General features: G+C 32.4%; 3 protein-coding genes across 5 annotated transcripts; 1 reads left to right on the forward strand and 2 right to left on the reverse strand.

The window, feature by feature from the left end:
- The first annotated feature begins 291 nt into the window (after positions 1-291).
- On the forward strand, positions 292-2,759 carry LOC127067220 (GATA zinc finger domain-containing protein 14-like). The gene is made up of 2 exons (XM_051001912.1): positions 292-430; positions 556-2,759. Exons 1-2 carry the CDS (start codon positions 401-403, stop codon positions 2,590-2,592), a joined length of 2,067 nt encoding a protein of 688 aa, XP_050857869.1. The 5' UTR covers positions 292-400; the 3' UTR covers positions 2,593-2,759.
- Positions 2,760-2,774: 15 nt separating this feature from the next.
- Positions 2,775-14,674, reverse strand: LOC127067221 (neuropeptide-like 1). Its single transcript, XM_051001913.1, is given in 6 exon segments — positions 2,775-4,102; positions 4,104-4,248; positions 5,719-5,887; positions 6,239-7,068; positions 7,160-7,575; positions 14,520-14,674. Coding segments are annotated over 6 exon segments (1,725 nt in total). The 5' UTR covers positions 14,616-14,674; the 3' UTR covers positions 2,775-4,033.
- Positions 14,675-16,485: 1,811 nt separating this feature from the next.
- Positions 16,486-26,635, reverse strand: LOC127067217 (telomere-associated protein RIF1-like). Of its 3 annotated transcripts, none has more exons than XM_051001904.1 (15): positions 26,621-26,635; positions 25,914-26,085; positions 25,509-25,712; positions 25,132-25,426; positions 24,699-25,045; positions 24,043-24,625; positions 23,772-23,974; positions 23,536-23,676; positions 23,289-23,454; positions 22,994-23,201; positions 22,688-22,911; positions 22,204-22,608; positions 19,646-22,132; positions 18,049-19,542; positions 16,486-17,965 (listed from the first exon to the last, which is right to left on the reverse strand). In XM_051001904.1, exons 2-15 carry the CDS (start codon positions 26,009-26,011, stop codon positions 17,252-17,254), a joined length of 7,569 nt encoding a protein of 2,522 aa, XP_050857861.1. In that variant the 5' UTR covers positions 26,012-26,085; positions 26,621-26,635; the 3' UTR covers positions 16,486-17,251. The 3 variants fall into 3 exon arrangements, with proteins under 3 accessions (XP_050857861.1, XP_050857860.1, XP_050857862.1); XM_051001903.1 differs by lacking the exon at positions 26,621-26,635 and adding an exon at positions 26,164-26,573; XM_051001905.1 differs by lacking the exon at positions 26,621-26,635 and having other exon boundaries at positions 19,646-21,982; positions 25,914-26,574.
- Positions 26,636-26,798: the final 163 nt, after the last annotated feature.

Below are 26,798 nucleotides of genomic sequence, written 5' to 3' on the forward strand. Positions count from 1 at the left end.
CGTTGTCAAGAAAAATTATGATGTTCCGCCTTTACATATAATCTATTTTTTCTATCGATTTAAGTGTCTAACAAATTGAAACAGTTCAAGGATATGAAGAATTGTTTTCCTGACTTTTCTATTATCAATTCATCTTTTGATTTCATAATCTTACATATAATCTTTCAATGAACTAAGTAGTTCACTATGTAGATATCTACTCGCATAGGAATTAGAGATAAGACAAGAATTCTTAGAATACGTATATCAAGGCAATAAATTTATTGCATACTCTTCTTCAGATAGAAAGATCTCTTCAGAAACGTACCGCGTCATTTGTTTAACATATCGATAAAGAAAAAATTAAGATTCGTATAAGAGGCCAGACGAGAGCGAGCACTATCATTTTACAAGCTAGAAAATGTACGCGCTTCGATTGTCGATTGTGTGGGTAAGTAAATATAGTGAAAAATTGCATCGTAGTTGTTCACTCTTCAATATTTTCATTCGGACATTTTCATTCGGATGTATCAAGCACGATAGGCTTAAACAAGAACTTTCTAATAATCGTTTCAGATATTCATTGTCCTTGAAAGCGTGAAATGTTCGATTTCGGACGTTCTCGATTACAACAGGGCAGCTATCACCATCGAAAAAAATGACACGAATCCTTGCAATGCAACGAGAGAGTGTTTAAGTTGTACGACATCCAGACTATGTATACCTGACGAGTCGTCAAACAAATTGAAACAGATCATGACGATAAATTGCTCTATGGTTTATAACAAACCCTATTGCGATATAGACACTGGTTTGTGCACGAATGTAGCTCCAAATCATTGCCCTTCGAACGATTTCATCTGTCCTTCTATCGATGGGGTGTATCCCGATCCTAACAATTGCGCAAGATATCACATTTGTGTGAACGGTTATAGAATAACGAATACTTGTCCGCCTAACAACATATACGATACACAATTGGAAAATTGCAAGTTCTCTCGTTATTCCTATGGCTGCATTACCATTAATTGCAAAGGTAAGGAGGGCCAGTATTTCGTTTATCCAACAAACGATAAAATATATGGAACATGTGTTAATGAACAACCATATTTTATTGGGCGATGCAAGGCATACGAGAAATTTGATATTAATTTGAAAAGATGTACTAGAGTTTGCAAACGTGTTGAAAATCAACCTACCGATGACTGTCAAAAGTATATACGTTGCGCCCAAATTGGAATAGGAAGATACGAACCAGTTTTGCAATACTGTGCCTGTGATAAAGGCTTTGATGAGGATAAAGGTATCTGCATAAAGGAAGCAAAATGTTTGAACAAGACGAATTCTTGCAAAACGGAAACACTCCTTGCCGATCTATTGGGCCTTCCGCAGTCGTCTAATTTCATCATCAATAATTCGGATAATAAGAATAGTAACAACAGTATATCTAATGGTAATGACAATGCAAACGGGAATATTGTGAACGGCAATAGTAACAAAAATAATTCGAATTCTGGTAATGTAAGTAATGTAAGGAGACCAGCATTACGTCAATTCATTATCAATAATTCAGAAAATAGTCAAGGTTCGAATAAGGTGTCCAATGGCAACGATGAGGCAAATGGTAATATAGTTAATGGCAATGACAATGCTAATAATAAGAACGAAGGTGACGTAGGTAACGAAGTGCGCAGACCTGGTCTACGCCCTTTAATTATTAATAATTCAGGAAATAGTCATGGTTCGAATAAGGTGTCCAATGGAAACGATAATGAAAATGGTAATATAGTTAATGGCAATGGCAATGCTAATAATAAGAACGAAGGTGACGTAGGTAACGAAGTGCGTAGACCTGGTCTACGTCCTTTAATTATTAATAATTCAGAAAATAGTCATGGTTCGAATAAGGTGTCCAATGGAAATGATAATGAAAATGGTAATATAGTTAATGGCAATGGCAATGCTAATAATAAGAACGAAGGTGACGTAGGTAACGAAGTGCGCAGACCTGGTTTACGCCCTTTAATTATTAATAATTCAGGAAATAATCACAGTGATAATAATGTGTCTAATGGCAACGATAGCGAGAATGGTAATATAGTTAATGGCAATGGCAATGCTAATAATAAAAATGAAGGTGACGTAGGTAACGAAATAGCGCACAAACCTGGTTTACGTCCTTTAATAATTAATAATTCAGAAAATAGTCACAGTGATAATGATGTATCTAACGGCGATGATAGAGAGAATGGTAATATAGTTAATGGCAATGGCAATGGAAATAATTCAAATTCTGGCGGTGTAGGCAACAGACTTGATCTACGTCCTTTAATAATTAATAATTCAGAAAATAGTCACAGTGATAATGATGTATCTAACGGCGACGATAGAGAGAATGGTAATATAGTTAATGGAAATGGCAATGGAAATAATTCAAATTCTGGCGATGTAGGCAACAGACTTGATCTACGTCCTTTAATAATTAATAATTCAGAAAATAGTCACAGTGATAATGATGTATCTAACGGCGACGATAGAGAGAATGGTAATATAGTTAATGGCAATGGCAATTCTAATAACGAGAATCAAGGTAACGTAAGTAATCATAATTGAAATTCAAGTTCTAATAATGTACGAAAATAATAAGTTTTAATATTTCCATGTAAATATATTTTAAATAATATATATATAATAAATTATATATATATATGCATGTATAAAAATTTTTTAAATGTTTTAATAGCTTCCTTTCAAAATTATAAATAAAAATAAAATATCTTCATCAATGTAATAATTTGTTGATTATTTCAATACTATTACCACTTTATTGTCACATTGTTTATTCATTACAGTATAATTAAACACATAATACATTATTGTAATGACAAAGAATCGTAAACTCGTTTATATGTCATCCACAGCAATAAGTCGAAAACGTTTCCGAGTGGAAAGCCTCGCTCAAAATTTTCTCAACGTGCGAACTATTCATGTTCGAAAATTCCATCATCTCTCTTGATATTTATACAATTATTACATACAACATCACATACATTTATACACAACGATCTCATTAATAATAGTCGAATTATGCGTAATACGTACGAAGGAAGAAACGAATTCGCGTTATGCATATCGTAATCACTAATCTGGGTTTTACATTGTGAAAGTTTACTACGTGCAAGGAGATTGCGTTGAGACTTCGTAAGCCGTTCTATAGTAGCAAGACGATGATCGATTTGAAAAAAGAGTAAATAGGAAGTTTAAAGAGATAGTTTTCCTTAAGAAGAAAATGAATATTTGCAAATTTTCTTTTACGCAGAATAATAATTAATAAGAAGAATAGAAGCGCGTGCAGTTACAATCGAGCGATACACTTATTGTCTTAGGAACGGTTCTAGTCATTTGAACAATTTTAGCTTATAATATTTTTAAGTATCGAGAAGAAAATTATTGTCGTTATTTATTGTCAGTTAACGCGTATCTCTCACGACGAAGATTACATTTCTTTCATAATTAATGAAATGATATAACAAAGACCGAAGTTGACAAGTAGTTTGTTCTAATCTAATTCGTTTTAGAAAAAATAAATCGTCTACTGTAAAATCGCAAGTGTAGAAGTGTTCGTAATTGTTCGTAATTTCAATAAACAAATACCGTACATAGATAAAGCAGCACGAAATTTTAAGTTTACAAAATATATACATCGACGGAAGGTATTCTTCTATTTTTTCGTCGTTTTTTCGATACTTCGTAGATTACGTATGATTCCGTTGACGTTTATACGACGATAATTTAATCATCGATGATAATGAGCCAGTAATTATGAATCCCGCATGTAACGATGGGTCTGTCGATTCAGTCTTTTACAAGCTTCAAATTTTATCTATATCGCTGGTATTTAACAAAATTTTAATTAACTTAATCTTTACTATTTTCTTTTATAATAATTTAAAGATCAAAATAGAAAGGGTTTTTTCTTAAAACTAAAAATCTTCAAAATTTCAATAAGTATTTTACAACTGCTACGTTAAGAATACATTGTTTATACCCATCGCTACTTGCACGATTCAAACAATCTAAACAGTCGGTGATGAAGAGAATTATCGTCCGTCGGTAATAGAACGGTATCTTCGGAAGCCATGGTGACAATTCCCGCACAAAGACTGAAGAAAGCGTGTTCTGGGAGAGCCAGAACCAAAAATGGGCCTTAACGACCAAGTCGTCGGGTGGGAGGAGTAGTTGGACGTGGGCCCATCTGCGGAATTCTCCCTGAAATTGATCGACGTGTTGTTACACCAGAAACGATTCCTACTTTATCGATGTACACACAAACACATCTTATATCTAATCAGTCATAATTTCTATGATCTAACACAGTTGCTATTTATTGATCTATTCAACACTAAACACCTATCATATAGTATATAATCCAACGACGATTCGTAATATTTTTTTTCTCATATAATATAGTATTTAGAAATATCTAGAATGAAAAAAATTATGTACGTTCAAAGGAAATAATCAATTAATTATTACCAATCATCGTCTTCATTTATAGCGACATATAAACTATATTTATTTATCTATACTATTGCGTTACTAATAAAATTAATGCTCGTGCAATCAGAGTCTAAATATATATGTATATATAGATTTTTAACCAGAAACTACAGTGACTCGATCGTGACAGCTGTTTTCTTCAAACAAAGGAAATATAGAAATAGGGTTAATACAATGAAAAAAAAAAGAAAAAAAACCGTAAGCACTTGATGAGAGCTTTTCACAAGGATAGGACAAAAGATCGTAGCATCTTGTTGGTTCTGCTCGAGACATTTTATCGAGAAGTCTGGACCGAATGAATACGTTTCAAAAACAGAGATAATTATTTTCGCTTCACATTTAGACTCCGCGAGCACTTCAGCTTCCAACTGCCTTCAACATTCAACATCAATTGCATCAATGGTATCCAAGGAAACCCTTGTGAAAGAATGCAAAATAATTCTTCACTATTCATACCTTCCAATTAAATCCATAACAAAGTGTCAATGACATTGTTTCCTCTGGATAGCCATTCAAAACGATCGTGACACTTACCCATAAAAAATAAGAATAAAAACTCGTCAAATATCTAGTGATAAGTGTAATTATAATATACAAAAAAGATAAGGATGATATACGTATGAAAAATAAAGACAAAAATGTACGAAATAACTAAATACAGACATTGACCCTCTATAAAAAAAAAGTAGCCTTCTAACATCGAGCTACGATCTAGTGACTAGATTCTAGTCGATCTAACATCGAAAAACGACACCGAATGATATACATTTAAATGTTAACACCTATATACCGTGACGAATCCGAGAGGACGACACAATTGAAGAGCATAAAGACGATTGAAAGATTGTGGAAAGACAGAGAGAGAGAGAGAGAAAGAGAGAGAGAGAGAGAGAGCAAGAGAAAAAGAAAGAGATAGACGATTTCCGATAGGCGGTGAATTTTCATAAACGATACTCGTGAAATTAGACATAATACTGATGTTGTTACTGTTGTTCTTGTTGCCAATTTCTGTTTCTAACGAGAACGAGATATCGTTTGAACAATTATTTGATATCGTTGCAACAATGGTCTACTGATTGCAGGTACAGACAACGTGACGACATCACATCGAAGTAGGAGAAGATTTTGCAGAGAACACGAAGAAAATGAGGCGCACGGACGAGAGCCTAATGGTCTGACCTGTCGACCAGATATCGGGGTGATCGCGAGAATCGTGCCGGCCTGAGCGATGGTAGCAAACCTTGCCGCGCCAGAGACCCGATATGTCTCTTACTTGGTTGAAACGTCTCGACATATCCCACGGGAAACGAGGTGTCCACTGGTAACTCCAACGAAGTCGACTCCGTTCCTGAGAAGAACCTCAGAATCTTGTTTCTTTTTTTCTTAAAATTTCGCTTCCAAAAAGGAAGCGAAAGGAACTGTAGGAATATACGATAATTTCAAGATCCAATATGTCGTAAATAGTCGATTTGATTTTTTACTTTTCACGAATGACTGAGCTTTCGATTGGCATTGACGATAGGACACATTGGATCTCTCAAAAACTTAAAACGGTGATATAAGGACGATCTATCAATTTATATATTAGATTAATCTATATGAAAGTATGTACCTGCAAGAATCATTGATATTACTATTACGATGTAAAAAATAGTAAAGATCATTAACGTTATAGAGAAATTTTTTAAATCATCCTTACCCATGAATCTCTTCTCCGTGTTTGGATACTGTCCGGTAAGGGCCTCGATCATTTCCTCGTAATCAAGAACGTTCCCATTCTGCATGACGGGCAAAGGATACTCGTCTGAGAAATCTATCTGCCTCTTCGTTCTCCTATCGTCCGAATCTCGCATCAGAAAGTCCAATTGATCGTCACCAAGAGATCCAGAGTTTTCATCGTCGTATCTCTCGCGAACCAGTTGATAAAGTTCGAAGGGCTTGTCCTTCAAGGATCGTCCTTGACGGTTCATAGTACGAAGGATCATACCGTAGGGTGGAATAGCATAAGCTCGTTTCATGGAATCAGGCCAGGCTGAATTTCTAGCTAAAGAGGCTACATTTCTCTTATCTTCCTCGTACAAAGAACGAAGAGGAAATCCAGACGATTGAGCCAGAGAACCCAGGTACCTTCTCTCTATCGATGACATCTCTTCTGGCAAGTATTCCCTTTTACCTGACTGTGGTAACATATATGTCCTAGCTAAGGCAGCAATATTCTTTTTGCCTGGCGAAGGCAAAGCTCGGTCCCTTGCGAGAGCAGCGATATTCCTTTTTCCATTTGGTAGTGTGTGATCGCGTGCCAAAGAAGCAATGTTTCTTCTACCAGCTGTTGGTGGCAAAGCAAAGTCTCGAGCCAATGAACCGACGTTTCTCTTTGCATGAGGATAATCACGTAACAAAGATTCTATATCCAATTCTCCATTGCTAAGTGTATATTGGCGTAGAATCTCTGCGACATTTCGTGCAGAGTTTTCATTTATCAAACGTTTTAATAACGCTTCCAACCTAGTATCGGTCCAAGAGCTGTGCCTGCTAAGTTCATAAATGAAATAAATTCTTCGAATTCCTTTTATGTAAGTAGGTGTGTTTATAGAACGAGGAAAACAAAGGAATCTCTCACCTTTCACGTTCCTGAATAGAAGCTGGCAGATCACCGTTCTTGGCTAAAGTCGCGAGACTTCGTTTTCCCGCTTCGGTTAATTTCTCTTCTTCTTCGACGTCCTCGAACGAACGACCGAACGGATATTCCGGTAATTTGGACGATTTACCGATCGACGTCAAATGAGCTCGCATCGCTGGATCTCTAAAAAGTTCCAAGTAGAGACTAACCGGTATACAAATCTCTGAGTCGTCGTTTTCCTCGGTACTGAGCGCCTTCAAATGAGCCATGTCGTTACGATTCTTTGCATCCTGAATAATCCGAGCCGTTCGCGAATAAGCTGCCAAATTCGAACTTGCTTCTGGAAGACGCAAAAGTGCGATGAAGTCCTTTTTCGGTATGCATTGATTGTTGTTCTCTTCTTCCTGACATACAATCTGTAACAGTAAATCGATTTGTATACTCGAGTGATGCTTCGAAAAAGAAACTACCTATCTATTTATTTTTAATAGGAAGTCATTATATGAGAAAGGAATAAGAGAAGTATATAGATATAGTACCATATTCTAGATTTACAAATAAGATCACTAACGAGATTGATCATTTATATCATCAAACTTGGAAGTATTAGCTGATAAAATCAATTTAAAAATCTCTCATCGTTCGATGAAGATTTTTCCGTTGAAATGTGTATATATATATTTCTCTATCATACAAAGCCCTTTCATATAAGCGGAATCACGTATATTGAAAGAGCAGAGACATTACAGCACTCCTTTCATATCAATCGCACAATACAAGATATCGATCCTGTCAAACTTCATATTACACCAGTCTTCATATATGTATATGCATTGATCGCAAATTGGAAAGAAAAAGAAGAAAATACATCCCGAATTTCACGCATGAACACGTTGGTGTCCCACCTATGAACTTTCAATAAATACATGGAAGAAATGTATTTCGAGAAAATTTCAATAGGATTTGATATCTGTGATATTAAAAGAAAAAAGAAATAAAAGATTTGAATATTTATATCGTGATATTTCACGATGTTCCTCTGAACATTATGCAGTAATTAATTCATATGTATTTCCATTCACCAAAAGGATCGGCCGACAGCTGCAACGTTATTAAATGACCGTCACAGTGTCAGACATAAATTTCATCGCTTCAACGTTTCGCATTAGTCATACATATTAATGTAATCTCTAAATCGTAAACATGATTTCGATATCAACCATACATTTCTATCTTCTAAAATTTCTCTTTGCAAAAAAATTCTATTCCCAAATCTCCTTCCGTTGATTATTGGAAATCAATCGGATTAGTTAGTAAAATTGATTCACCTTCTATTGGTATCTCTTGAAATACTAAACTATACCTTTTCGATTCCGTTTATTAATTACTTTCAATAATTAATTTCAGTGGAAAATACGATAGATCTATATATATGTAAAGATGAAATTATTGTCGGAATATTCGATATTGAGAAAGAAAAGTGTTGCTTTTAATTTAAATATAAAATACGAAAAAGTGTATCAGTAAACAAAATACTCTACAGTGTGTTATTTATATTGGTATAAAATACTAAAAGTTTTCAATAAAAGATACTAGAATGTTATTTATTTATATATAAAGTGTATTCTTTCTTGATTTAGATATAAAATATTTTCCATAAAAAATATTAAGAATGTTATTTATTTAAATATAAGGTACCAAACATTTTTTCAATACAAAATTCAACAGTGTCTGTTATTTATTAAAATACTAAACATTTTCTATAAAAAATATTAGCGTCATTTAAATATAAACTATTAAAAATTCCAATATTAATTATTATTCCAACCCAATGTTATAATAATCTTAGGAATAATCTCAAGTTAATGAAATCATGTTATGTATCATCTATATTCACCTACATACAGAGAGAGAGAGAGAGAGAGAGGTAAGTGTGTGGTTAGTAACTATCTTGTCTCATTAAAACTCACTGTTAATCGTCCTTGTCGCACAAGATTAAATGAAATTCCTCAAGTTGCACTTTCAACTAACTCTTGAACTCGACTTATGTTGGAATGCTGAGCATTCCTGGCACGATCAGATGCAATTAACTCGTATAAATAATACAAAATCCCAGTCAAATATTGAAATCTTTTCTCTTCCTAATTATTATGATTAAAAACAAATTATTATTATAGTTAACTGATAATAATTTAAGGAAACAATCTGATAATAAAATTTAAATAAGTTAAGAAGTATAATCTCCAATAAATCTTACTTTTATTATATTCAATGTAACATCGTTCGCCTTAATATCGAACTTGGAAGGTCGAGAAGAGAGAGAGAGAGAAAGAGAGAGAGAGAGAAAGAGAGAGAGAGAGAGAGAAACTTGAACGAAAGAAAAAGTAGGAGAAAAAAAAAGGAGAGATCACAAATAAAAGCTGGACCTTCGAGTTGTGAAATCTCCGACGGGAAAGAAGAGTGACATCGAAATAGCAATAAAGGTAACCAATCGTCGAATTCTCTTCGATTTATTTCCTTCCGAGGAAACATTCTTTCAAAGGCAGGTTTATCGGATTTATCGGTACAATAAAAAGACGAGTTTTACGTAATTTTATTGTAAGAACGACGAAGCTTTTTGAATCTTTCTTTTTACGAATGAACTTTCGATATTTAACTACCTTAGGTAACAATCGTCGAACACTTAAACTATTTTCACAATAAACACAAAAATTTCAAACCTATCTAATCGAGAAGATCGATTGACCGATCGAACATAGTCGATCCATTCTCCGCTTCGAATTCGATTTAGAAACGTAAACGGTTTAATTTTCCATCGTAAATTTCTAACTAACCGAAACTAACCGTTCGAATAACCGCGAAAGTAATTCGCTTTCTACGTAGCATAGCCGACTTTCATAAATCATCTACAGTTCGTGGAAAAAAAGGACCGTCGTAGAAAAGCGGTGGTACCGATATATCGACGTAATACGAGGCACGAATTGGCTTAAAAGAAATCGGATATCAGTTCGTAGCGATGATAATGCCTCGACCTCGTTCCAAACGAAAAGCTTTAAATTTTCCAGAAAATAGAAGAACGAAAGATAAATAAAAAGAAAGAGATGAAAAGTGAATACCTATATCGAGATCTATTGAAAAATACAAAATTGTTCTCTAGCAGAATTCTTCAAAAGAAAAGGACGATATTGTGTCCTCATATTCTTGTGCAACTATACATATATAAATATATGAATATAAAAAACACACAAATATTTTTGACATCTTAACATTGAATTCTTTCAATTATTATCTTTTAGCGAACGATTTATTCGAATCATTCGAAAGATAAATCTGGAGAGTTAAAGAAGCTATCGTTTCTAAAAAATAATCGTTATAGCTATAAATTATTATATCCTCTCGTCACGTTCATCGAGCAAAGTCGTAACGCCCACCAGATGACAGGCTTTTCGCACGAACGACCATCGATAATCCGATGAGAAAAAAGAAAAAGGAGCTTGATCAGTAAAAGAGAGATAAAGAAAGGGGGAGAGAGAGAGAGACTAAGTCACTTTATAATGGCGTACCGTTGATACATCGATACGAAACCTTCAAGCTGATCCTTCGAACGACATTTGGACGTTCTGAAAAGGACGATTCTGCACCATTAACATCGTTTACTTTTCGTCAATCAATACCGATAGTAACACCCACGGAAAAATATTCTCGCAAGAGGGATAAAAGCATATATACGTATAAACGAATAAATAAATAAACAGAGATCCCATGGAATATATAATTCTCAAAATATTAAAAAACTAAACCACAAAGAGAAATCTTAACCGATCAGAATCTATGAATTTGTAGTAATCCGAGAGATCTCTGCATCGTTATTTCAAGCTTAACTTCTGCAAAATACTCTTAAGCCAACCCTTTGTAAAGGATATTCATTGTTAAACGCTCCACTAATTAGAAACAGCTATATATGAATAGAATAAAGATCAACAGTATTAAAGGATTATCGCAAACTCTAATGCTTATCATCATTTTCTTGTTCTCTTAAAACACGGACCTACGTACACGTATCTATATACACACGCGCAAAGAAAAACAGCTTAAATAAAAAATATAGAAATTTTGAAAAACGTAAATAACAAAATTTATTTTTCCAGCTGTGAAAAGATAAAAAAAAGAAAAACAGTCGAAGTTTCATCAACGGAAACACTACTGATCACACTCCTCGCTGCTGTAAATGACAACAATAAATCATAGCACGCGAACCGTTCCATAGACAGCAACGTATCAGACGACATCGTGCGTTGTCCGTGCGAATATGATTAATGTGTTTTGTTCACACGTAAGGTTTTGCGAATTGATTCGTGATATTAAAATTACATCATGTATCATAAACATTACGTTTATCGTAAAACAAAAGAAAAAATATTTTCAGCGTTAATTATCGCGTAAAAAAAGAAAAGTATAAATAATTTCTATTCGTCAATTAATATTGCATCACATTGTTATAGTATCTAATTCATTAATTACACATATTAATTATCTCGTCAAGTAATTTCAGACAGACAGAAAGAACTGCGTTACTTTCATCTCACCCTATATAGTATTCCCGCTCAATTACACGTACATACCTACCTACTTGAAAAGCGAAACAGGATCTTCTTAGAAGATTCGTTACCCTCCCCTTTGCCTTTCGCTTCGCCTAAGATCTCGTTTAAACGTCAGACTTTATACCTCGAATGTTCCTTTACCAATCCGATTGGCGTGAAAGTCTTCAAGCTTCTTAAGAACGAACGATCTTTGACGGAACTCGTAATTAACTTTCTTTAGCGGTTAAAACGAAAAAAAGAAAAGAATTAAAAAAAAAGTGTAATGAACGATCTTTTTCAATAAAGAACTAAATATAACACTGTGAGTACTTGGTTTTCCGCATTCTCGATATTTTTTCTCTTTCACGATTACGTCGGAGAACCGTCCCAGTTTACGAAGTTCTTCGATATTCTATTAGGAATCCATTTAGGAAGAAACTTTAAGAAAGGGAAACAGACAATTGTCCTTTGGTGCTTACAACCTCTATTGCATTTACCTGACATAGTCTCTATATACTACACACACAACGCACAAAATATATTCATGATATCTCTTTCCTTTTTGATCTTTGCATAAGTTATATACATATATATATATATACATATTCCTTTTGTTTTCTTCGTTTAAGAGAACAATGACTTCTTCCCGATACCTGCATTTCTGTTTCCATTATATGACTATTTATTCGCATACATTTTAATTTTAATAATGAAATTTTTGATAATTAAATCTTTGGAATTCCTATATAAAGTTCCTTCTTTATTTTTCTTTTCTTTTTTTTACTTTTTGCAATTACTTTGATGTGCGCGCTGAAAAAAAAAGAACCTGGATGGTATGCAATAAAACGAAGTTATCTATATCGATAACCGGTCGAGAATGTAAACTGAAAACTACGTGAAATTTTACAATTCATTGAAACGTACGATAAACGAATAATATAATTAGCGAATGATCGGGAATTCTCCCGTATTTCGAAACGTTTTATTTGATATAATGAAGTATTATTGAAATTTGATAACAAATAATCGATGAAAGAGAGAGAGAACAAACGAAATTTCTCGAATCTGTTGTTATAGGAACTCAATAACTAGTTTACCTCTAGCCAAAATCCAAATCGAAATCAGGACTCTATTTTTAGAAAGGTATAAAGAGAAAGAAAAAAGAGAGAGGAAGTTAATTGCTGTCTATTCATTCGTATTACGCTCACAGCAATCGCGTTGGTGGACGCATTTACGAGTAATAATTCAAGGGAGCATTCACATGAAATCTTGTGAGCTATGAGTTCGTAGAAAGAAGCATAAAATTTGTCAAACGATGTTGAACACACGTGCTAGAGAAGAGATATAAATTAGGATTAAACTTTCTCGACGATTATGTCCTACATACCGATAAGAACGATAGAACGTTAAAAATATGTAATAATTATAAAGGTTTTCCTTTTTCATTCTTCGTTAAGATAACGATAAAAAAAGCTTTCTGTAAAAAAAAAAAAATGAAATATTTTTCTAAGTTTCTCTCACTTTTTTTAACTTGAACTTCCGACGATACTATATTAATACAAATAACCTGACATATCCATTTTTCATGAAGAAGAGAATATGAATTTTACGATCGAGAGAACATATTTCGCAGAGAGACAATCTTGCCAAGAGAATAAGTAAGTACCTAGGTCTTTAAAGTAGTCAAGAAAAGAAACGACAGAAAAGTTTGCGAAAAGACTTAAGAGGAGAAGTTCTTCGCGTCAAGAAACTATTAGAAAAGAAAATAAAAAAGAAAGAGAAATATATATATATATAAAGTAGTATCTATACATTAAATTGACGTTATTAAATTAAAAAAATTTGTTAAGACGAAATAAAAATAAAAAGATAAAATGCATGAAGAAGATCTCCTATTTCTTAAAGACATAACAACGATTAATTAACGTATTTATTCATAATACGTTTCAGATTTTATTCACATTTATCTAGTTATCAAACCAAAAACGTAATTTGTGTCACAAGCTAAAAAAGTGTGCACTGCAGTTCGCACAAAGAATCTAGGCCAATGAGCTTAACGGTGATCTCCGTGATATTTTAATATTTTACTTATGCTACTTTACTTTTATTTTCTGCTAAAATCCATTGAAAATAAAGCTTCAAACGACTCGTGATAAAAAAAGGACGTTATCAAAGATTACTTTTATTACGACCGTATATTAATCCACTGATAATCACAAAGTTAAAAAGAAAATGAAACGTGTTGTCACGAAAACGAGAAACTAAATAAATCGAATTTCACAACAATATTCGCTTTCTCGTAAACTATAATAGTAATCACGAGTAATCCCATTAACCAATCCAATCTCTTACAACACAATCCTAAAGCCATCCAAATCATTTGGATCTTGCAATCAGTGAAAATCGTACGAGTAACGAACTTAACACTCTACACGTACCATTAATTCGATTCAACGTATCGTCGAACATTCCCCGATAGTTTCTCATACGCTTTTCGATGATTATACCCGATTAAATGAATCGATTGTACGAAATTAAAGTTCACTATGATAAAAAGAAAAAAAATAAAGAAATCACTCAGAAGTCATTAAAATGGTCGAAATAATGTTTGGCTAAATCGATACGAACGTATTATTAAATTTTTATTTAACTTTTACACACATAATTAAAAATCAAGAAAGAAAAAGAAAAGAAAAGATTTGAATTCAAAGAATACAAAAAAAAAAGAAAATAACAAAATGAATGATATAAGAAACCATCTAATGTCAGGAAAAACTCACCGTTGGAAGAAAAATCGCGTTGACTATGGCGATGTAAAGAAGAAGCTTTACCAGGTTGTTTCCAGTGAAGCCCATTTCCGTGAAGATACCACGCATCCTTTCTAGACGGATTTCCAAAAGTGAGTACCGCTTCGAACAGCGTTGCCTCCTTATATAGGATATTGGCCGCGCAGGCGTTTCGACCCCCCATAGGAATGGGGGGTCGAAATCCCTCCTACATACCCAATGGTGGTTGATATTTACGCACACCTGCACCAAATGATGTAACCAGCACGCAATACGCGTATATTTCATACGCTTCTAGCCTTCCGAGCCAACCCCTGGGAGAAATATATATAGAGAAAGAGAGAAAGAGAGAGATGGATGAAAGGAAAAAAAGAAAGAGAAAGAAAGGGAATAAAGGCAGTTTAAAAATCACGACCGAAGCTAATATGCAGAGATTATTGCGTGTTGAGGGAAAAAAATAGAGAAAAAAAGAGATAGAAAAAGTACCAAAATTGTATCTTCAATCTTCTATTGTACAACCGTATTTCATTGAACACACCCGCGCAATCTTTACCTCGTACATCTATTTTTTTTTTAATTCCAAACTTGATTATTTGCTAATAGCAAAGCTTGTAAAATCTCTACAGATTATATCTTTTAATTAAAATTAAAATAATATACACATATATATTGCATATAGTAAAATCGTGTACTCTAAAAACGTCATTTTCGACTTTTATCTTCAACTTGTATGTTTTATCAGTGATATATACACTCTAAAACACGTATCTCAACAATACTCGACTGATTCGTAAATGTTAATGAAAGCATCGGAGCTAAGATAACTATTTTAAATGCGACATGCACGCGCGGTTGCGTACACTTCCACGACGGCCGGAAATTTGATTTCAAGCGTTGTTTACGTATGAAGAGTATTGAGTATTCGTATCCATTCAAAACGTGTGTGTGTGTGTATATATATATATATATTTGCGAACGAATGTACGATTCACCAAACTGAATAATCCGTTCGATGAATGAAAATCGACACGAGTTTTTTTTTAATTTTTCTTTCGTTTTCTTTTCTTTTTCTTTATTATTTTCAACATTAAATATACATACATTGGTATACCCATCTCTCTCTCTCTCTCTCTCTCTCTCTCTCTCTCTCTCTCTCTCTCTCTCTCTCTCTCTCTCTCTCTCTCTCTCTCTCTCTCTCTCTCTCTCTCTCTCTCTCTCTATCAAATTTTATTTCTAGCATAGAATACAAATAAAAAAAGTTAGACAAGAATGTGCGAATAGAAATAAGGATCCTGAGTATCGTGTAACGTTACTCGTGTGCCTAGGGAAAACGAAACGAGAAAGGCAATATTTTATGTTCCAGTAAAGTCGAATACGATTGGCATCGTATTTTGATACCGTGTCTTTTGGGATTACTCCGTAGCCTGGAAAACCACGTATATAACTCACGTTGATTAAGACGATCGAATTCTATGGTTTGACATTTTCAGGCTAATGAATTGAAATCTGCAATATCGTTACGATATATCTTTATCTAGAGTTAAATGAGCTTTTATGAAGCATATCAAGATGTTTATAAAAGAATATTAGATATCTAAACAATAAAGATATCTCAAAAAAGGGATCTTATGAGGTAAAAGTTCAACGGACAAGTAGTAAAGCACACGTGCGGCAATAATCTGACGTCGGTGGGTAGATCAGTAGTACGAGTCAATAATAGAGAATACAGGGCAACGAAAGGAGATAGTGCCGTTTATATACAGACATATGCGGCAAAATTACACATCTCAAATGAACGAGAAAAAATTTACCTCGTTTTTTTTTTAATTAATTAAGAGATGAAAAATTGTAAATACGGTATTAGAATATCAAATTCCTCATGTATGTTAATTATAAAAAGAAAAAAAAACAAAAGACAGAAAAGGTACAGGGTATGAAATGGCTCATTTTATACGAAGAATGGTAGTCGTTAAATATATTGACTGTCGATAATTATAATCAATATACATAAACGTATTTACAATAATAAATGCTTAATCCTACCATGACAGCGTAGAAAGGAGGTCACTTAATATTTGCGTCAAAATTTAGGATCGAAATTCACGTGATCGCAAAACTATTAGCTAGAAAATCGTCTCTTGAACCTAAATTTCATCGAATACAGTCTCTTCGAAGTTAATTTATTAATATAATTATATTTAATCCGCTATTATTCTTATTTGAGAGATTGTTTTAAACACCGTCGTTTTGTTCTAACATACCTTAGCGAAAATCGGTAAGTAGAAAAAGAAGTGTTACTCGTACTTTGTTCGACAATGTGATATCTGTTTAATCAGCTTTTGAATAAATTAAAAGTTCAAGAAGAACGATAATTTCTTTCTTAATTTTATAGAAGCTCATAGTATATACAATGTTAGAATATCGTTAACACATCCAGCACACAATAAAGCTGTTTAATTTCGTTTACACAGTTCCAAAATTGAACTAATATTATTTGTGACAAACAGATATGTATATATGTATATACATATATATATATATATCCACGTATCACAATGAAGAAAATAAAGTGCATAAACTCTTCACCGATTCGTTCTACAATATGCTTATACTAAATTCGTGTAAAATAAATGAGATATAAATGTAAGATGAATGATTACATCAACGATACTCATCGATCACTGACGATGCTTCTTTAAATATTTTAGTACAAATGGTCTTTATTTTCATTTTTCATTTTCATCCGAAGATAATTTAGCTTTCATCGAATCGTGATATGCGTCCAATAATTCTTTAGGACTTAATTTCGAACTGATTGCTTTATAAATCTTAAGTAATTCGTCTCTTTCACTTTTATTTTCGAGATGCGACAATACTAATTCAGTAGACCACAGCTTATCGAACACATCTTGTATAAGATTTGGATTCTGTAACTTGAGCGTTTCTGTTATGTCAGTTAAACTACTATTTTGCAAAGCAATATCCAAAACGAGTTGTGGTGGAATTAATTCGTCGTTTGCAACTGTATGACTAATTATTACATCCATGGGAACTCTCTTTAACATGTCACTAAAACACGACAGATCTGTCATAGGAGTTTTAATACCATCATTCTCTTCCTTTTTCAATATCACCGATAACATGGCAGCCAGTTCCGAAGATGTACATTTTTGACATACAAAATCTTTTATTTCTTTAAAATCAAAGATGTTCATGCAGTCGCTAATCGTAATTTTCTTCCGATATGCGTTAAGAACTTTATGGAAGAATTGTTTATCGCCACTAAAAATATCGGGAAGTCTTAAAAGAACTTTATTAATGCCGCAACCACGACATGCAGATTTTAATTTCGTTTCGTAGTAGCTTCCGTTATTGTCAAGTCCAAGCAGTTTTAACGTTTCCTTTTCAAATTCTGCTTCTGGCAAAGCTCTCGTTTTCATCTACACAAATTTTTTACATGAGATTATATTATTTATATGAAACCAAAGTAACATAAGCAAAACTTTTCACTTATATTTCTTACCTTATAATGTGCAAGTATACTTTCAGAAGTACTTCGTTTGACAGCACTTTGCATTACTAAATTAACATCGATTTCATCCAAAAGATCTTCTAATGCCATTTGAGCTTCGACTGATTTTGTTGCTACATTTGGAGACTTTGAAGATATCACAGAATCAGTACAAACACCGACAGATTTAGTCGTACGTTTTGAATCGATCGATGATATTTTAATAATTGATGGTATTTGAGATGAAACATTAGAGTTACTTGATTCCGTTCTACATGCATTATCTGTATTTGTGAATATTTCTGTCTGGCAGGACATGTCAAGTACTTCCTTTTGCAAATTGCAATTTATTGCTTTAGTGGCAACCGAAAGACTAGAATTTAATTCAAAAGAAGATTTCGGATTTTTCATTTCTAGCAAACTTTTATTTATGTAATGTTGCAAAATTTTCTTAACAAATTTAACTTTAGAATTACCCTTTACAGGCATTCTATTTACTTCACGGCAGGTCAATTGTGCAAGATGACCGACAGTAACTATGTTTCTACTTGTAAAATAAGAATTCAAAGGTTTAATCCACGATGGATAAGTTAAATATTCTGTTATGACATTAATAGGATCTTGACAGGACGTCAATTCTAAACAAACCGGTTCTGTATCATTTAAAAGTTCTGGATTAGAACTTTTGAGGCTAGATTCGCTAGCTTGGCTCATAGGTAAACTCCCAAATATTGAATCGGTTACTGGTAAAGTATCTTGGTCCGCAATTGGTTCTGACGTTTGTGTACTAGTTCGTAAAGGTTTTCCACAAAATACGTCATCTGAATTCGCTGTAGAATTCAAACTAGTAATATTTCCCACATCTATCGTATCTTCTAAATTTTCTGCATTAGTTGTAATATTTAACTGTGAAAAAATCGCTGAATCGTTTTCATTAATCACATTTTTATCTTCGGTTTGAGACTGCCCCGTATTATCTTTATCATCCGCACTACCAAACATATCTTGTTGAGTTGCGGATTCTTGGGATTGAAATATTTCGTCATTTTTAGTCGACGATGGAAACTGTGCCTCTTTAGGAATAGCCGTCTTTTCTACCATTTCTAATTCTTGAGACAAATCAAATGTAACCGCAGTGTATAACTTTGCTTCTGAAGTTTCGTTCATGTTCTCTGAAAAACTACAGGTTGTATGATCATCTATTACCATATTGTCATCAGTATATTCTAATTCCTCCGCTATTTTTGTTAATAATTCATTCTCCCTTTCACATTGTAAATCGATTTCACATCCGTAATCTGGTTGTATTTCAACATTCTTATCCTCTTTTTCCGAATCAATTTGAATGAATTTAAGTTTTGTTTGCTTCATTCGTAGCGGCGAATCCTTGCGAAACAATAAAATACGAGAAGATAATTTAGTTGCTTTATCAGGAGATTCAGTAAGCGTAATCTCATAACCCATTTCCTTGGAAACTGGAGGGTCAGCGAAACTAACTCGTTTTCTCTATAAAAAAATAAAAAAATAAGTAGATATTTAACCAAAGACATATAAATAAATAAATATATATATATATATAAAAGAAAATTATGATAATTCAAAAGAATACCTTGTTTGATGCTGTAGTTTCTAAATCACATTCTGTTATAGCTAAACGATGACGTTTAAGAATACTAGCACTAGGTGATGCAGTTAATGATGGCGGATTAGCACTGGACCATTCTAGCATAGGTAATTCTGTTTTTTCCTGAGACGGCGATAAACTTCCGTCATTTCCTTTCTCAACTGTATCTTCCAAGCTGATTAGCATGTAATCAGGTATTGTTTTATCTATATTGGAGGAAAGTTTTTCACCGTCATTTTTTAAATTACAAAACGATTTAACTGGCGAAGATGAAATGTATTCTCCAGATTTCATATTATTAAATATTTTTTCTTGACGGCTACTACATGGACCTCCGATTTTATCACTATCTTTAAATATCGTAATTTTATCTTTTTTCGCTATATGCGTCTCGTTTTCTCCTTCTTTAGATTTAATCTTCTTTGTTATTACATCCTCGTCCGCTTTTACATTTTGACTATTAGTTTCTGTTAATATTTGTTTCGTGACTAAACCCAACATATGAGCTGCGCGACCTCCCTTATTTGGATAAGTTTTTAACTTTAAAAGTCGCTTGATATTATTTTTAGGTGATGATACAACCATTGCAGATATTTTATGTGTAGGTGAACTATTTGCTTGCGGTACGTCCGAAGATGTCTTCTTCTCATCTTCACGCTGAATACATACAATTTCATGATCCGAAGAAGTATTTACAACTGTTACAGTGTTATCCTCTATATGTACTGTCTCGTCAATTTTATCATCGAGTTTAGGGTCATCGTCTGGAATCTTTTTAGGCACATTAGGTATTTCTTTTGTACTTTTCTTTAGTGTAGTAGATTCCGTCGAAACATTATCTTTATTACACGAGTTATAAGATTTCATGACCGGAACGTTAACTATTTTATCGATTTTATCGATTTTAATAAAACATTGTTTATCGTTATATTTTCCTTCTAATTTTGACATTGCATTTTCTTCTTGTGAATTTTGTATAATCTCTTGAGTCCCATCTTCTGCAGATAATAATAGTTCCTCTTTATTTACTGTGATGTTATCTACTTTATTACTCTGTTTAGTATTCATTTCGTTTGTATTCACATCGTGTTCTTTCAATTTCTTTTTGCTGTCTTTTATTTTACCAACATTCAATGAAGTATCTTTATCTGTAATTTCATCTTGAACATCGACATTAATGTTATCTGCGATTTCAGGCAATACGTTTGTACATTCTTCAGATTTAGAATCTCCGACATCAGGATTACTAGTTTCCATTTCTACGGCATTCTCAGTCGTAGGTAATTCATCATTTTTATTTGTCTCGAATTTGAAACTTTTCTTATTTTTCTTTTTAAATGCAGACTGACCATATACATTCGGCTTTACTTCTTCGGTAACCTTCAAGTCTGGACTTTTCCGTGCATACGTTCGTAAGATTTTATTCTCGCAATTAGTATCTTTTAATTGTTCTTGTTGTTTGGATCGTCGACGATTTGGTAATGGACTGTAAAATACCATATTTATTTTTAGCCTTGATATCTCATTTTTCGTACGTTGGCTCAGGCATTGTTCTTCTCTTGTTCCCTCCAAATGTTCACTTTCTAAAGATGGTACGATGCTATCAGAGTCACTGGGAGTTTCAGAAATAGTATACTTTCTTCGCCTTCGTTGACACGTAGTTTCCTCAGAATCGCTGTCTGAAGCATACTTACGTTTTGTACCTCTCCTCTGTTTAGTTAGATTCGATTTTGTTTTCAATGTTTTTAACATTTTAGATTCACTTTGTTCACCCTGGACATTCGTTGTTTTATCAGAATCAAGTTCATTGGAACTTGTTCTCGTCGTACTATTGCGATTCCGTCGTTTACCATTTTCTAATACCGATGGAGATAATCGTTGTTCAGACTCTTTTTCATCAGGAAACTCATCTCGAGATTCGAAGTTTAATCGTTTTGCAACGGAATTTAATTCATCATGTTCATACGTTTCTTCCTTATCATCGTCGAATGATGTTCCCAATTTGTCATTCGATATCAAACTGGTCTGTTCTTTGGATGAATTATCGTTCGTATTATTGTCACTACATTTTTTAGACGTACTGTCCTCACTTAATAAACTTGTAGATTGTACTGGTTGAACACCCTGTTGTATGGCTTTCAAATCAGTATTACTAGTAGTGTCTGTTTTATCAATGACACTGTATTCCGTAATTGTAGAGTCAATAGTATTTTCTTTGTTAGCATCATGATCGATATTTTCTTCTTCCACAGTATCATTTTTTTTAGCATCGTGTGTATAATCTGCTTCATTAATACGTTTACCTCTTTTATCAAACCATTCCTGCAAATTTTGAGTACTTTGTGAAGATGATTGTGAAAGATCATTATACAATGCAGGGATGTCATCTCTTTTCTTTTTTAATATTTCTTTTTGATGCTCGGTCAAACGATTCACATCATATTTTACGTCTGTTTTAATATAGACATATTCCTAACCAAACAAATATACAACATACAGAATTTGTTTTGTCCAGATATAGATAAAGAAAAAAAAGAATATACCTGGGTCTCGGGATCAGACATTGATATCCTTTTTTCGTCGTTCTCTTTCTGTGCACTGGTAAGTATCATCTTAGGACTTACAGATTTTCTATTTAAAAAACTCCCTGCCATCTTCATTTGTTTCGCAGATTTTTCTTTATCTCCTATCTTCTTTTCTGCATTGTTTAACTTGAATGGTAGTTTATCCGGTTTTATTCTCTTTTGTATTTCCTGCACTATGCATTGTCCTTTATCATCGAAATTATTTTCTTCGCCTAAGAATGACAATGTGTGCGTTGCTATTTCCATGTTAGAGTGGTTTATAGATTGAATAATGATTTCTTTATATAGCGACAAAAATTCCGAACTATAACTCTTTTCAAGACCTTTAAAAATACTAATTATGGTCTCCCACAAATTCATAGTCTACAAATAAATAATATTAATAATCATTAAACTATGGAAATAAAGTACTGCATGAAATTCATTTCTTTGATTGTTATACTTCTTTCAGTGATGTTCCTGTTGAAGATGTGAGTACAAGTTCAATCACTGGCTTTACATACTGTAAACACAATACTGCCTTTTTTAGATCATGGCCATATACAGTAATAAGCACTACGGATAATGCTTTCAATGTGATATCACAGTCAATAAATTGTGAATTATTCAAAGTAGTCCTAATAAGATCTATCAAAAATTCCACAACAGATGGTACTTCATTGCAAGCTAAAAATTAATTTAATATACATAAATACGACGAGATAAATTTCACGTAAATTATTATAGAAATCATATTTTGTTATCATACCAAGTAAAGAACTATAATTTAAATTATTCAATAATACATCCAAACAGGTAGTTATAAGATTATTACAATCCTTATTTTTGGTTAAGCAACCCTGCATCATTTTTATGGTATTTAACAATATTTCATTAGATTTTACTGTGACAATCAAATCTCCTTGTAAATCGAATTGCTTATATAATTTTTTCCAAGTCCCGCTAATTTCTTGAACCTGTTAATACATCGTGTTTAAATGTACTTATTAATTTTTATTAAATTTATGGTGTTATTTAATATGCAATTATATAGATCTAAAAACCTGTTTTAAATCCTTTAAAAATATATGCATAAATGGAAATTTTAAAATATATTCTATAGTCTTAAAATTATGTTGAGCAGCATTGCCTTCATTGATATTACATGAATCTTCCATATATTTTGTTAATATTTCTGCTACAATGCACCATATCTCAGGTATAACAGTTCTAAAAAATCACAATAATAAAAGATATAAATACAAAATGATGTGCAATTATTTGCTTTCTACCCAAATTTAATTAACTTACGTTGATTTATCTTCTACATTAACTTGTGTAATTTTATCTAAAACCGTTTTCAAGAATTCCAATATATTTGAACAGTACTCATTTCCTATTTTAGGTTTAACACATTCCCATAATAAGCAATTAAGTCCTTTACAATGATTCCTTTATAAATTAAATACCATGATAAAGTCAACTCATTTTAACATATTTCGTATTATTTTGTAAACAAGAAATATATACATATAAATGATACTCACTTCTTTATTTTTTGTAATATTGATATTGAAAAAAGTTTAAATAATAAATCTGACAACATTTCACTGTGAATTTGAATATCCTTATTAAAATTAGGTAAATCAATTATGATAACATCAAGAATCAGATCTTGAATCATTGGCTTATCAGCAATATGATTTACCAATTCATTTATTACTAATAAAATGTCTTTATAAACGAGATCCTGAAAATTATATTTAATTATTATATATATACAGGAAAAAGTATAGAATTGATATTTTTGCTTCTCACCTTTATTTCTGTCTGTGATTCTTGAGCAAAGTTAACTAAACTTGACCATAGAAGTTTCCCTACTTGACATCTATTTTTCATTTCTTTATCATTAATTTGGCTTAAAATAAGTAAAGCTTCTCCAACACTATGTATAATACTTTTATAACATTGTTGAAAAATTGTACCACATATACAATGTGGAAGCATTTCTTCTAAAATTGGTGTATAAAGCATATGCTTCTCTTGTTTTGCAACAAGCAGTTGAGATAAAGCATCCACAGCAACTAATTTTGTTTTAAAAAATCTCTTGCCAGGTGAAGCAACATCGCATTTAGATGAAAGTAATGGTGTATCTCCAAGAGGACCAAAGCAAAAATTCAAAAACTGCGTTATCACAGGATCAACAAATTTTCCGATATCTTTATAAAGTTTAATGATCAAATGCCACCAAACTTCCAATTTAGTGAGCGCTATTAATTCAGTCTTACTATTTTTTGCATTTAATGGTATACACAACAATTTTATTCTTCTTGTAGTTCCAAGTTCTTGGGAATCTAAAGCAAAATTGTCTATCAACAATTTCCATGAAAGGAAAGCTTGCCTAAAAAATAATAAATACATTTTTAAGAAAAATATTATTTATTAATAATATGAACAATCAATATATATCAAACCTCCGTATAACAGCATCTGAAGATTTGAAGGCTCTTTCCTCAACACTGAGCAAATTATTTATCAAACTTGCACCACGATGAAGGTCGGTACCAAGCAATTGAACGCTAATATTCCATTGGACAGCCCAATCAAGTTCACATGCTGTTACTAAAAGCTGCATTCGTTTACAATATATAGATTGTAAATCTGTTTTATATTGTGTCCAAACATCTGGTAATTCATTACGAACATGTGTAGACAAATTTGTTGTGATTGCTTGCTGTAAAACTTTTAAAGCCGGACTGCGTTGTCTCTTATGACCCATATAAGCTAATAGCACAACTTTCTCCATTAGTAATTCATCAAACTATAATGACAATACATACAAATTAAAATTTTTTTGTAATACATAATATAATTCTTCACCCATACTAGAATATTTAATTTATATACCCTTTGTATTTTATTATCTGCCATCTCATCAGCTACTTTGTATAGTCTCCTCAACAAATTAAGACTATAATTAATCATTTCTTCTTCAATTTTCTGATTATTAGATAATACTTTGTTTTCAACTTCGGTTAATTTTTGTAAATTATCTGTACATGCTGTTGGTAAAAGCCAATTCATTGTGACAGACTGTATAGTATGCATACAATCATTTAATAAATGAAAAATTGACTTATCATTGGCAGCTATTAATATGGCTATATCATCCACAACATCTAGTAATTTAAGAATTTTTAATCTAAAATCATAACAAATATATAAATAATATATAAAGCAAAAACAATAGATGCCATTGATTTAATAACAAGAAATAATCCAACCTGTCCTTTCTATTTATATGTAACATTGATTCAAATAAATTTAATTTGTGACTCCTGAAATTTTGCACAATACAAGTAAGTGTATCGTATGCCTCATGTTGTATATTTTGATCCTTGCTTGTAGAAGCATCTACAACTAACTTGCATAGATCCTTATATTGCTCTTCCTTAATATTATTCGAAGATTCTAACTTTTTAAAATTACTAAAAAGAAAAATTCAATAAAAATAAAAAATTTACTCCGTTATGAGAGATGTAATTGTACTTGTAAATAAATTTTAAGTATACATTTGAACCAAATGATAATTTAACTATTAAGTCGTAAAAAATGATTAAAATGAAAGAAATCGGAGATTTTTGGAAGAAAATCAACTAAATGATATAAAAAAATTCTAATAGCGTTACCTGCGAATATAGGTTAAAGCCTCTCTCTTTTCCTTGTTGCTACTAGTTTCCCGTAGCATTTTTAGAATCTTCGGGAAAGATTGAGTTACAGTAGCCATATCTTTACACTTGTTGTTTACAAAAACTTTATCGATATTTAAACATCGCTTCACACCCGTAGCGTCCTAAAGCCCTAAAAGAAAAGAGCCTTACGTACTTGCTTGATGAAAAAATTTGCGCGCGCGACTAATGCGATAACAATTTCTAGTACTGTGGATAGCTTCACGAAATTCGATTCCAATGTATTCTCGATCGTTTGTTCAACATATATGCGCAAATATATTCGACGAAACACTGTATCACGCACAATATGTTAAAATCCTAAAAAGTAGTACATCGATTACTTCAAAACCAATAATGAATTTATCTATATCATTCTCTCTTTATTTTGTGTTACAGCTGTGCGAAACAAAAGCACTAAACATTTGTTGTTTTGGAAGCAACGCCAATAGCTTCAATACCAACGTTCGGCTGCACTGGGTTGCACTCACTCACGCTCAACTCTCTCGCAATCCCTCAGTCAGATCTACATATTTATCGAAACGCATATTTCCGTTGCATTACATTTTTGAGAACACAATTTTTTTATTTGCTAATATCTGAAACTTAGCAAACTATTTCGGACTAAAACAATAGGAAGATTGAATTTTTATATATATCAAACTTACTGATTAGGTTATTTGTAATAATTAATTAAAATATATTGTTTCCTCGTTTCTTTACGAATACGATGAATTTTCATAAAAATCTCTTAAATAAAAAAAAGTACTAAATTAAAAATAATTTGAGACGACAAAAAATCAATTATAATATTTATAATGATATTATATATGTGTGCAATCACGA

The sequence above is a fragment of the Vespula vulgaris genome, chromosome 10 (genome assembly GCF_905475345.1).
Source record: "Vespula vulgaris chromosome 10, iyVesVulg1.1, whole genome shotgun sequence".
Taxonomy (NCBI): Eukaryota; Metazoa; Arthropoda; class Insecta; order Hymenoptera; family Vespidae; genus Vespula; species Vespula vulgaris.